General features: G+C 37.3%; 2 protein-coding genes across 9 annotated transcripts in view; both read left to right on the top strand.

Annotated features, from left to right (window-relative positions):
- Positions 1–2806: 2806 nt before the first annotated feature.
- On the top strand, positions 2807–7950 carry thumpd2 (THUMP domain containing 2). Of its 2 annotated transcripts, none has more exons than XM_086093179.1 (11): positions 2807–3006; positions 4403–4541; positions 4615–4875; positions 5391–5497; positions 5967–6044; positions 6140–6192; positions 6279–6366; positions 6542–6613; positions 6719–6833; positions 6901–7021; positions 7088–7950. In XM_086093179.1, the coding sequence occupies exons 1-11, from the start codon at positions 2896–2898 to the stop codon at positions 7368–7370; spliced, it is 1428 nt and encodes a 475-aa protein (XP_085949305.1). In that variant the 5' UTR covers positions 2807–2895; the 3' UTR covers positions 7371–7950. The 2 variants fall into 2 exon arrangements, with proteins under 2 accessions (XP_085949305.1, XP_085949304.1); XM_086093178.1 differs by having other exon boundaries at positions 6877–7021.
- Positions 7951–9809: 1859 nt separating this feature from the next.
- LOC147164165 (mitogen-activated protein kinase kinase kinase kinase 3-like) overlaps positions 9810–13478 on the top strand; it is a 41657-nt gene continuing 37988 nt past the window's right edge. For all 7 annotated transcript variants that reach the window (XM_086093432.1, XM_086093435.1, XM_086093430.1 and 4 more), the window contains exon 1: positions 9810–10054. In XM_086093432.1, coding sequence (XP_085949558.1) covers positions 9956–10054 — 99 coding nt within the window. In that variant the 5' untranslated portion in view covers positions 9810–9955. The remainder of the gene's footprint in view (positions 10055–13478) is intronic.

The following is a 13478-nucleotide window of genomic DNA, read 5'->3' as shown; positions in this document are numbered from 1 at the left end:
ATGGTGATTATAACGACCCTGAAAGCCTTTCTGCATGTACATTTAAAACAAGATGAATGACTCTCTTACTGCTCAGCTTTTCTTTGTGACGTTGCCCACGCAACAGCTTTCAGCGGACTGTGATATGTGACGTGCCCGTGCAGAACGCCAATATCAATTCTGCTTTTCTGCCGCTGCCATTTGGCATAATTAGCCCCGCTGCTGCTAAGTGGACACACAAAATGGATGCCGTGTCACTGGCTGACATAATTGACTTATTTCTTAGCGCTAAACTTGCTTCATCCGTGCCAGGGTTAACAGAAAATAATGTATGGAGTAACAGTGCAAAATTATGAGTACATTTTAATTTAGTAAGATATTTTATTATCGCTATATGTTAGTGTAGCGACAAAAAGTTAGCACGCTATTATACCCCAAATGCGAAAATGGTGCATGCACAGAGTTCATTGGGGCCCATTTCAGCAAATTTCCCACCAAGAGTTGTCGCAATACAATCTCTGAAATTTTCCCAAAATGGTTTCTTTAAAATGGCTGACCTCCTCTTTAATTTTAGCCATGGGTCATTGAGACTTTTTCATGCGTACTGTTATGTCCACCCAATGTTATGTTGACAGGTGAAACTGGTGCTTTTTTTTTTTAATCTTTCCAAGCCATCAAAAATACTGATCACATTTTGACGCCATGCTCTGCCCACAATAGATGGCGTGAGCAAAAAAAATAACTCACCATGGTCATTTGGGGGCAGTATAATACAGACGTACAAATATATGTAACGGTCACTTCTTAGGAAGCCGTAGTAATATTGGTCGGTCATCACAAAGGTAAAGAATATACAGTATGCCTTTGAGTATTGTTATATTATCTTTGTTTTCAAAAAGCTGTTACTTAAAGGGTTATAAATAATACCACAAAACCAAAAGCATACACTAAGCATTTGATGCCTTTTTCTAATTTAATAATACAGTGCTGAGAATTTGCAGTCAGATGGTTTTTTTTTTCTCATGGCCAAAAAAGAAAGGGGAAAAAAATCTATTATATAATGAGTCATCAAGAACTGTAAAAACTCCACTGACATTTTCTAAACTCAGTGACCCACACGCTTGTATTGATTTTTAATCAATTGTTTAATACAACGTATGATGTTGTTTTGAGGCACGTCGATACATTTCATTACGCCAAACAAGCATCCAATCTGAAGTGGTGGTGACCCAGCAATCTGCCCCATTGCTTCAGGGTCAGGTAAGGCTGAGTCTTATAATGTAATATTCATAATTTATATATATATATATATATATATATATATATATATATATATATATATAATAGTGCTGTCAAAGTTAAAGCGTTAACAAATTAATTAATCACAAAAAAATTTGCATTAATCATGAATTAACGCAGATTAATCGCACTATTAATTTTGACCATAAATTATCCTTTAGCGTGACAGCGGATGGCTACGTTTAAGATAGCACAGCTTGTGTTTGAGCAATAAACATAATTACATGCATTAAAGTAAAGCATTTAATAAATATTTGCGTATCACATTTAGAATATTTGTTCATGTCAAAATATTGGGGTTATTTTTAAATTTAAATTATGCAAGTAATTAAATGAGCGTGTGCAGTGGATCAAAAATGAAGACGTCCTCATAACATTAAATGTCAAAAGAATTAACACATAACCTGGTGCTCTTCAAATTTGGCGGGAAAGTTTTTTGATAAAAAAGCCTTTTTTGTTAAGCGATTAATCGTGATTAATCAAAATTCTAAGATGTGATTAATCTGATTTAAAAATGTAATTGTTTGACAGCTCTAATATATATATATATATATATATATATATATATATATATATATATATATATATATATATATATATATATATATAGCTGTCAAACGCTTACATTTTTAATCAGATTAAGGACATTTTTGGGAGAATTTTGTGTTTTCAGTTAACCTTACATGCATGTTTTTGATATGTGGGAGGACGTCAAAGTAGGCCAGAGCTGTGATTTGTTACAAGAGCCTCAAAACTGAGTTCAACATCATCCATCCAGATTATAATATAATACAACATAATTTAAAATGGGTGAAAGCAGGGCGATCTGACCTGCCATTTAGATCCCTTGACATTTTTAACTGTCCCCTGGGTCACTTTAGTCCTAAAGCGAGGCCTAAAGAGGAAATGCCATTTAAAAAGGCCACATTCATGAGTGTGCCTGTGCATCAGCCCCTTTTAGTCAAGTCACTACAGTGAAATGGCTTGAAATTAGGTTGAGGCTTGTGTGTGTCTGTGTGTTTATGAGTGCTCACACTTTATTGAACCAATACAAAAATGAATTTATCTCTGAACAAAATCTATCCAATGTTTTTCATAATTTCTCGTTGAGGCACATTGTCAGACCAATCAATGAAAGAGCAAGAATATGTGGTGCGTTGTTTTTAAACCAATACTATATTTCATTTAAACAACATATTAACATACGTCAAACACATTACGCGAAAGCTATAACAAATGCAATAAAAGTATAGAAAGTGCACACAGAACGAATTATAGGCTACTTATAAGTCAAGGCGCCAAAAAAAAAGTCAGTCTCTTAGTGGGTAAAGGTTAGTTTGAAAGCTGATGAATAAAGTAATGTAAATAAGAAATGAAAGAGAAAATTGGAGACATTCATACTGTACAGTACTTTATATATATATATATATATAACATGGAAATTCTTCGTGTTGTCCAAAAGAGACTCCTGCTGGAGCATAAAATGTAGTGCATCTTGATGACATATTTCCGCTTCCGATATAAATAATCCATAACATGTCGGTGTATCATGGCCGAACTTTTGCCTGCCTTTTATCGTTTTGTTTTGTTTTTAAATAAGACTTTACAGTGAGCACAATGGTCAACATAAGCAACGAAGCGAGTCTAATTCGCTACTTTTGCACGGCCGGTTACGGGATGGACCAGTTTGTGATCAACGAGGTGACGCGGAAACTGGCGGCTCACGACGTGAGTGGCGACTCCTTTGTATTGGAAACTGATTTATAATCATAACTTTACTCCACATTCTGTTCCTATCTGGAATAATAGATGTGTTCTAGTGAAAATAAAATCTTTGTTTGATCATTATTGGGTAGAGAAAGGTATTTGGTCAATCTTGCACTTAATGGATATAAGAAGAGGATTTCTTAGATTTGAGGATTTTGTCACAAAATGTGATTTAAGATGTACGAAACAACAATATTCAGGGGTAATACACGCTATACCACAAGCTATGGTAAACATAGTGAAAGGAATGTTACTTTATGACCTAAGAACACCTACGATCCCATCACTCTTTATTGACGAGGTTAATTTTATAGATTTAAAAAATGTACTAATCATTTTACGTGGTGACCTTACATCCAAAATATTTTTATTGCCTATAAAATGATTTTTTTTTTTTTTTTTTAAGAATATGCTGAAGAAATTAGTGTTAGAATTAGAACCTTACTCAGTCTACCCATATCGAAGGCTAAAGAAACACATTTCAAGGTGATAAATTATGTTTATCCTTGTGGGGATTTTATGCTGTGCCTTTTCTGGCTGTGATATAGAGACTTTGGAACATTTGTTTTTTGAATGTGTGTACACAAAGATATTTTGGGAAGCATTTCAGCGCTTGATTTCGGAGACAATGATTCACTAACACTGGATTTCAAGAATATATATCAAGTATAGTTTGGGATTGTAATATAAGACAGAAAAAGGGAAATTATGCTCAATACTTTGATAATAATGGCAAAACAGTTTATTCACAGATGTAGATTTAATAAATGTCGACCTTTGTTTTAGATTTATTGTAAGGAAATTGAAGGGGTTGGAAGGACATTGAGGAGGGTTAAGATGAAGCAAGCCTTGTCGGTATTTAATAACTTGAAAAATGTCTGATTAGACCTTTTGTTTTTTTGTTTGTTTTTGCTTTGATTTGTTTTGCTTTGTTTTGCTTTGTTTTGTGTGTTTTCTTTTTCTTATGTCTTGTTTGACAGCACCGTTCGGGTTTGTGTGCTCAGTTTGATTTGGATGTTGGAGTTTGAATTGATAAAAAAAAAGCAACCAAAAAAAGTGGCGCGACTCCTATGCTAAAAGTTTATTTTTCTTAATTTGTAAACGATTAAAAAAATATATTATTTTTAATATAGCATAAATAAGGAAAGAAACAAAATCATAATTACATTCTGTATTGCATTTTCATTTTGTAGTAAATTATGAAAAAACGTAACCCTAACCCTCGAAGCCAGCTGGGATAGGCTCCAGCGCCCCCGCAACCCTTGTGAGGACAAGTGGTTAAGAAAATGGATGGATTATGAAAAAATATTTTTATTATGACTGCTTTATCGTTGTCCCACTCATCATTGTTTTGCAGATTGAGCAGTTGCAGGGTAAAGTGTTGTTCAGCTCCTCCGTGCATATCAACCGAGTGAAACAGCTGAAGTCCGTTGAAAGACTCTTCTTGTTGATGAAGCGAGACTCACCTCTCAAGCTGCCTGCTCACGCCAACCCAGGTAGCCACCACAAATTAAAATTGCACGCTTGATAATGCTTGATTTGATAGTTTTCTATACTCTGTGTTCACAGGCAAAGTTGCTTCTGTGCTGAGGTCCACTCTGATTGGTGACCTGCAACAGTGGACTAGCGCTGAAATGACATGGAGGCGCCTGCAGGGGGTGGTAGCAGACAAGGAGAAGGAGAGGGAGGGTGAAGACCAGAGGAAGGTTGAAGAGGAGGCTTGTGGGGAAGAAATTGGAAGTGATTTCCAAATTATGAAGAAAAGGAGAAAGTTGGACTGTGGAGATGAGTATGTCAACACGGGAGATGACTTTACTGCGGAAAAACATGGTAATTATGCAGAATGATTTGGTAACCTTCCTGTTTCTTGGGTAGTCCAAAAATGTGCACGGGTCAGTGTGACCCTGTGTGTGTTGAGCCATCAACATTTTTGACATTTCTTCCCTAATTTTGCCCTTGTTTCACAGCTAGGACAATATCTAATATTTAATATACCATGTCAGTTAAAAAAAATTAAATATTATATATATAATTAACCTTACTGTCATGTTACGGGTCAATTTGACCTGTCAATATCTTTTTTCTTTTTTTTTATGTAAAAAGAAAGTTTTACCTTAAATTTATTATTATTATTATTTTACTATTAGTTAGTTTAGTTCGATTTTATACTGTGGGTCAAATTGTCCTGTAAAAATGTCAATAAAAAAAAAAGTATTTATTTATTTGTATTATATGTACCGATACATCAAAAGTGTATCTCTTTTTTTTAGTTAGTATAAAAAAGGCCTTGTAGCATGTTAGAGTCTGACATTTTCATTTCATTTTATTTTTACTTTTATATTCAGACCAAGATAAAACACCACGACAGGCTAACCAGCATTCTTCTGTCCCACTTTCCTTCCGGATCAGCTGCAAGTGTTCTGGGTCACTGTCCCGCCACCTTAGCATTCTGGTATGGTCATGTCATTTTTTTCCAAGTCAAAAACATTAATATAATCACTGTACAAATGCCATAGGATGGCCTCACTAGCAGACAGATTTTGGAATGGCCCTGCCAGAGTCCCAGAGCTAAAACCTCATTGTGAATCTAAAGGGACCTCACGAAAGCAAACCAATTCTAAGTTACAAGTGTGTGTCCAGGTGAAAATTTATGTTTTGGAAAGTAAGAAGAAAAAAAAATACCCACAACACCGTTTTCATTAAGTCACATGAATTTAGTTGGACATGTCATGTCTATAATAACAGGTGGAACGAAAATGGAAGTTGGCCATTTTGGTTTAAAGAAGACATTTTTGGTGAAACACGGAGCTTTTACTTTGGCAAACTCCTACTAAGGAATTTATTCAAATATTATAACAAGTTATGTAAATGTATTAAATTATTAATTTTGTATCATATTTCCTGCTTTTTTATATCAAAAGGAGGTGAGTAAAGTGTTGGGAGCCAGTCTGAGTGAGAAGTTGGGCTGGAAGGTTGATTTGAGGAACCCACAGATTGAGGTAAACAAGTTTATTTTTTTTAAATAATTATCATTATTCCAGTTGTGTTGTATTTATTTGTATAATGGTTAGAGCTGCCTATTTTTGACTCGCAGATTACCGTGTACTTGAGGGATGACCATTACCTACTTGGGATACCGCTCACCAGGTTAGCACTCGCTGAATTGACACCAAAAAGAGACCTTGAATGCATTGATGAATGTTTAGATTTTAAGTGTTGTTTGTTTCCTTCAGGTTACCGCTTGCTAATCGGTGCTACATCAAAACGACAGGACTGAGGTCCACAGTGTCCTGGGCTATGGCTGATCTGGCTCAAATTCAGGTATTTAGGTATTATTACAGCCTGGCATTGTGCTACTTTAGTATTTAATTAAACATTCACTTATTTTGTATTTATTTGAATGAATGATGATTTTTAAATATGTTATTTGGTATTATACTTTATTTTTACTTTATTATAAATGTTATTTCATCATGGTGTGTGCTATGTTTCCCAGTCAGGTTTCCTTGTTCTCGATCCAATGTGCGGCGTGGGAACCATCTTAATAGAGGCAGCACAGGAACACAAGGTCACTAATTATCACTTTATTAAAACATACATGGTATACAGTTGTAATTAAAAGAATATAATAATATGTACCGGTATGTGTTTTCTCTCTGAATTGGAATTTCAGCTTGCTTGTTTCCTGGGTTTGGATGTTGATGACAGACAGCTGCACAAGGCCAGTGAGAATGTTGAATTTGCAAAGCTGGGAGACAGGATGCACCTCCTAAAAGCTTCTTCTACTAGTAAGTTATCTGGTCAAAATTATCAGCAATGTGATTCTCAAAGAATTCCAACGGCGTCCTCTGTCAGATATGCCTCTACCAAGTGAGAGCGTGGATGCGGTGGTCTGTGACCTTCCATTCGGCAGGAAGTTTGGCACCAAAACCGACATGGCCGCCAGTCTGCCGCTCATCCTCGCCGAGATGGAGAGGTCTGTTGAACCTGAGACCGGCTGATTGGTAACAAAACCTGCAATTTAACCGTGCTGTGTTTGCAGAGTCCTCTGTGTTGGTGGAAGCTTGGTGCTCCTCCTCAGTCCTCAGCTGTCGTGTATCTTGAAAAAAATCCTCACGCAGCCTCAAACGGGAACACAAGAATATGCAAACCAGCAAGGAGCCCAGGATGTCACATCAATTCCTACCCAGAGAAATGAGCCTTCAATGGGGCTAATGACCAAGCCATGCCCCCCTCTCTCCTCTCTAAAGCACCAGACCACTCTGAGACTCAGCTTAGGCACCATAGATGGACTTCTACATAAATATATAAAAACACATGTTTAATTTATCAGTGTTCGGCATTTTCTGCTAGAGTTATATTAAATAGACAAAAGCAGTTGCCTTGATTTAACCTTTTCAGATTACCCGGTACCATGACCTGGATGACTGAAAATCGAGCCAGACGTGACTCTGTTTAAATGCATCTATTAGTGATGTTTCACTCCATGTGACCAATCAAATAGTGTCAGCCAGTCACATGACCACAAATGGTCTTTGCTTCGCTGCTCCACACAGAAGGAAATATTTTGAAGTGACTCTTTTATATGAAACATGGCAGAAATATATATTGGCCTTACAGATAGGCCAGCCCACTCTTGAAAATGGATGGCTGGACTATGAAAAAAGAACCACAGGATCATGTGCTGTTATCTGTGTCTGCCTAAAAATGTTAATATTTCAGCCTACAAGAACTCCGCATGGAAGTTCTTTCCCATCCAATTAATTTTAAGATGTATTTAGTTTTATTTAAAAGTGTCATTTTTGGGCAGTATTTGACTTTTTGTTGGACATTTTGTATTTTATTTTTTGTGTATTTGGCATTATGCTATGATTAAAAAAAAACAAAAAAACTCAGAAGTTACTATACAGTTACTCATTACTTGAATCTCGTTTTTTTTCACTTGGTACTTATTCTTGTCATTATTTGGAGGATGACTTGAATTCATATTCTAAACAGCACTCTTGTGTAAAACATTTTGCCTACTCCACCCACCTCTATAGTATTTAACACAGTGAAAACTGTTATTTGATTATGTGACAACGATGATGACACCGTGCCTGAAGATTGTTTGAAATCTATTTGTCATTTGACTGTTATATATAGTCCACTATATATAAAAATCCCTACATTGTGATTAGGCAGCAGGAAAAGAGTGAATGGTTCCCAATGCATTCGCTGAGTTTCAATCATTCACCTCATCCCCAATTCACTAATCACTTTACTGTCTGCATTTTAAATGTACGTTTAAGTCCAAAACATGGTCCACCATGTATATAAAAAATACAAATCCCTTACGATTTTGTCCTGTTATGATGGACATACTAGGTCACTTTCTAGGAGCCACTACATTCCAAACTTTACACATTTTCAAATATTACTGGAAATGTACTATTTTGCATCTTTGTAAATCTGGATCATGTTTGTGTTCTCCTGTAGCTAGCAATTGTCATGTACATGCAGTGTGCATTTGATTGGGTAACTTCCTTCCTAGTACAGTATATGGGGCACTGACCTAAAAGAAACCACGGGCCATTTTATTCAGGGACCGCGCCACTTTCAAGAGTGGACTTTTGTTGCGCTGCAGTGCTCACACACTGACCCCCATCAGCTGAATCACAATGCTGCCATCTGCCAGCGTTCAGCCCCGCTTAGCCTAGTTAAACTGTAAAAGGGCCAAACACGGCCACACTGGGCTTACTTACTTACAGCCTTCCATTCACTTCTTCTTAAGCCAATCACTTGTGATTTTTGATGCCAGCACACACAAACAACTGAGTACAGCAGCATCTTTGATTACGCCTCTCATCCACCCAATTATGTCGATGACAATTTAGTCAGCCCAACATGAATGAAAACTTGCAGATTTTTTGTTTATTCCTGCATTTTAGGGGTCTCCCAAAATTAACTTTGCAATGTTAAAAATGGAAACAGGAAGTCAGTCATTTTGGCTCAGCTTGTAAAATGTCACTTGACCATACCCAGAAAACAGGTGAGCTGTGATTTGGTCGTTACCTGAGCCTTTAGGTACTGTGATGACATTTTCAGGCAACAGCAAATGGCAAAATGACTGCCGTCTGAGATGGATAGACAGGTGGATTGTTGCCTAATTCATATTCCACAAACGGAATATTAACAAGAATGTCGCGTTTAGATTAGTGGTGGTGCACAGAACATATTATTGTAAAGATTATTTTTTTTTACTTGAGTTTCCCTTTAAATGTATGAAAATAGAAATCTTTATTTATTCATTTTTTTGATAAAAGTGTATTACACACGTTAAATAAAAACCTAGATACAGTAAATGCTGTAAAACAAATTGAGTTGAACTTAAAAGTTAAATACGACAGAACTGTACTTTGGCAGTGATTTATTTGTGTACCACTGGAGGATGCCTTAGCCCATGTACCACAGAGAATCACTGATGTGGGAGATTGTGCGAAGTGATTATGAAATGCTGTGATTCTGTATTTTCTACATACGGCAGAATTTTAGGTATGTGAAAAGTGCTACATGAATAAAATATACTTACATGAATCAAAGAAGCACTCTATTTATGGAGGAAATAAAGGAATGAGAATTTAGTGTAAAATTGTTAGAAATGCAGTTTTGTTGTACATAATCTTATATTTTTGTTGCATAGATTAAAATGTTGAATTTTGTATGTGTTGATGACTGTGAGAGGAGGTCATGTCTACTGCGCATGCTCCTTGCGCAGTGGCCGCCATGTTGGAGCAGGAGTGGGCTCGGGCTGCTATTTTCTGACGCCGTATGTTTTTTTCTCTCTCTGACAATTATCCCCATTCGCACATAACATCGTCGGTGTTCGTCAACCGCGCGCGTCGTCCGGCGCCCTGAGCGGCACTTGGCCATGATGAACGCCAGCGTCGACCTGTCCCGTCGCAATCCGCAGGAGGATTTCGAGCTGATCCAGAGGATAGGAAGCGGCACCTACGGAGATGTGTACAAGGTAAAAAGCTGCAGCGAGAGTGGGTGAAGAAGCACTGTAAAACCTGGGTTCCATAATCGGACAGCCATATGTGTTGGGCGCTTCTTTTAAAGTGAATAACATTGTGTTTTTAGCAATCACGTCACTCATTTGTGAAGGCCAAACATGGTCACTGTTACTACTTGAAGCTGCGGGCCGTTAAAAAGTGCGTCAAATTGAGCTAATGCTAGCCCCGCTGCTTTAGAGCCTAGATGTGGTTGTCACACGCTATCTTATTAAATTCACTAATTTTCATTGGAATTTCAGCTTCTGCAACTATTCTAAAGCTTGGATTTGTTAAAATGCGTCTGACGAAAACAGCAGAGGATATCGGATATGTGCAAAGCGAGCTGTCCGAAAATGGATTCAATCGATTTGTTTTAGCATCGCGATGCTAACCCGGTTGCTTCGTAGGGGGAAACGTTGTCACAAAATCACAGCGAGCGTTCATTTAGTTCCTCAAATATTCACTGGGATGCACCAGCCGGTTCACCTTTTAGCACAACTGCCGGTAAAATAACGTTAGTTGGACCGTCCAGGTGTCGCGAGCCCCCAAGAAGCTAACTCAACACTAAGCTATGATAACAACAACATTACCAACATCTACTCGCTTTCAGCTTGTAGCACCGCAAAATTATTCTATTAGGGTTATTACAGAAGTAAACGACTCCATTAATAGGTCGGCGGTTTCAATTATTGTGATTTGTGTCCGTTATCTTTGTTGTCAACAATCAGTCAAGGCCCTACTGTGCCTGTGGACGCAGACCCCGGGATATGATGGTTTTGATTATGTCATGACACATAAATCAAATTAAATAATGTCAACTTTCGGAGTTGTTATGCTGCAATTGCTATTGTTGACAAAGTGTTATCATGCACAATATTTGAGAATAATTGAAGAATGCCTTACAAATTTTTCATTTGGTTAGTCCTCTTACATGGTTCGCCTCTACAATTTAAATAGATAACTCGAATCTCAAATCAGCTTTCCCAGTTTAAATGAATGCAAATGTCATTAATCTGTTTTAGCCTCCCCTACGGAACACAGCAACACATTTTGTTAAGTGTTTTTTTAATGAGGAAAAAATAGCACTTTATAAATATTGTACTTCATAAAAACATACAGTACTGACATAATTTAAAAAAATAATTAAACAGATTTGGTCACCTTGGCCTCTGTACGTGGACATTTCAGGTCCTCCCAGCTTATGTCAGCTCCTTGCAGAAGATTAATATATGACTGTGAGATGCTCAAAAAGTTACCCATGCTACTTGCGTCTCCTCTAACCTCATGATTTACAATTGAGTGACGGCGAACTAATGCTACATGCGGTATATCTGGTCGTGACACGTTCTATATATATCACATTTAGAATATTTGTTCATGTCAAAATATTGGGGTTATTTTTTTTCCATTTTAAATTATGCAAGTAATTTACTGATTAGAAAAAGAGGAGGATGAGCGTGTGCAGTGGAACAAAAATGAAGATGTCCTCATAACATTGAATGTCAAAAGAATTAACACATAACCTGGTGCTCTTCAAATTTGGCGAGAAAAAATGTTGATAAAAAAGCCTTTTTTGTTAAGCGATTAATCGTGATTAATCAAAATTCTAAGATGTGATTAATCTGATTAAAAAATATTATCGTTTGACAGCTCTAATATATATATACATATACATATGAGTTGTTATTTTTTTTTACACTTGCAAATCAAGCAGAAAATCATCCGAATAACGGCTTGTATCTTGAAAAACTTGTAAATCAGGTCACTCGTATCTCAAGGCACCACTGCAGTCATATTTATTTTTGTATGTTGAGCATTGTTTATGACAAAATAGTAGGAAGAGCTCTAGTTGTCACACAGTGCAGTTAGTTGTGCATGCCTCCAGCCACAATAATACACAATTTGGATTGCGAAGGCATTCCTAATAAAGTGTCAGCTGTCAGGTATGCAATTGTTTGTTTTAAAATTACATTCCGCTAGCCATTTAACTACAAAGTTGGCACAGTTCAGCTCTGTGAAACATTAAACACTCATACTGTTTGATGACGTTTGGTGCACTTCCAGGACGCTTTTGTTGTGGTCGACACTGTGCCACCACAAGATTTCTAGGGCTTTTTGTAGGATAGCATTTTAGTTTGTTAATTTTTGCAACTTTCTTTATTGCTTCGCATCTTGCATGCCTCCCCTGTTGGAGTAGATCATGTGTGTTTCTAATTTTAGGCACTTTATCTTGGCTTGTTGCAGCCACTCGGGCTCTGGCAAACTTGTTATTCTCCCCACTGGACCTGTTATCGTGCAATAGTTCATCATACGTATTGAACGCAGTTACTGTCTAAACAATTATTAATTGTTGTCTTTGGGCGTTCACTATTCAAGTGAAAAACTTTCTTTGCAAAAATATGCTCTATGTGCCCCCACTAGTTTATACACAGTATTCTAATTAGGCTGAAAAATCCACCCGTTCTTATCCATGTAAGGGGTTGCCATTTGTCCTGTACTGCCATCTGCTGTCTACTGGAATTGCCGTCACAATGCGCACGGGCTCGCCTTGCAAATGTCATATGACCAAACCCAGGAAACAGGTGAGCCCGTTGACACTTGTATGAAGTTCAAACGCAAAATCCCTCTGCATCACTAGGACGTCTGTGTAAGCAGTAGGCGGGTTTCTGGCTATTGATGCCTATATTTGGCTCCACCATTGTGTAAAAATCTGCGACACGGATCGGAATGTTTGAGCAGGAAGCAACGTGTGAAGCCGACTGCTGTGTTTTCTTCTGCTCCTGTTTGTTGCATTGCACCAGAGGAGCACCAGTGCCGAAAGAGCAAGACAAGCCTCCTGACACAAGATCGTCTCTAATTTGTGCAACGGAGGCACTCAATTACGTATATGCTGAGTGAGAATTAGCATTTTGTTCTCAGACGCTTGGAATTTGTGTCTCATTCCTGGAGGCATGGTGATACCGGGTGATCTTTTCCCTCATATCTGGGGCTGTTAAGTCCTAACAAAGTGGCTGTTTTGTTAGCGCCTTGTGTAGCTTGCACCTTGCATTGATCATGTCATTGCCATACCAACCACTTTTAACCTGAGCAAATACTTGTGCAGCAATTTTTTTCCTCAATTTTCAACATTGTACAATCTTTCTGGCTTTTGAATTTTGCAGTATTACCTAGGGATGCTCCGATTCACTTTTTTCTTTACCGATTCGATACCGATACCTTGGGTTTAGTATCTGCCGACGCCGATTTAGATCCATACTAAATTGTCTTTGCAATTAATATATTTCCCCCAAAACTCAAATGCTTTTAGATGTTCTTTAATAAATATTTTTATAATTATTTTTAATACATATATTGAATGAATGTAATCATTACTTTAGTGGCGGTTACCTAAGTACACTT

Source organism: Leptonotus elevatus, chromosome 13 (assembly GCF_054856555.1).
Source record: "Leptonotus elevatus isolate MCC_2025b chromosome 13, RoL_Lele_1.0, whole genome shotgun sequence".
NCBI lineage: Eukaryota > Metazoa > Chordata > Actinopteri > Syngnathiformes > Syngnathidae > Leptonotus > Leptonotus elevatus.
The sequence above is the reverse complement of the archived record's forward strand: the minus strand, read 5'-3'. Positions and strand labels throughout refer to the sequence as shown.

Coding starts and splice junctions, on each gene's coding strand:
- thumpd2 (XM_086093178.1), top strand. CDS start 2,896: ATGGTCAACATAAGCAACGAAGCGAGTCTAATTCGCTACTTTTGCACG. Junction 6,367..6,541: donor CTGATCTGGCTCAAATTCAG/GTATTTAGGTAT, acceptor TATGTTTCCCAG/TCAGGTTTCCTTGTTCTCGA. Junction 7,022..7,087: donor ATCCTCGCCGAGATGGAGAG/GTCTGTTGAACC, acceptor CTGTGTTTGCAG/AGTCCTCTGTGTTGGTGGAA.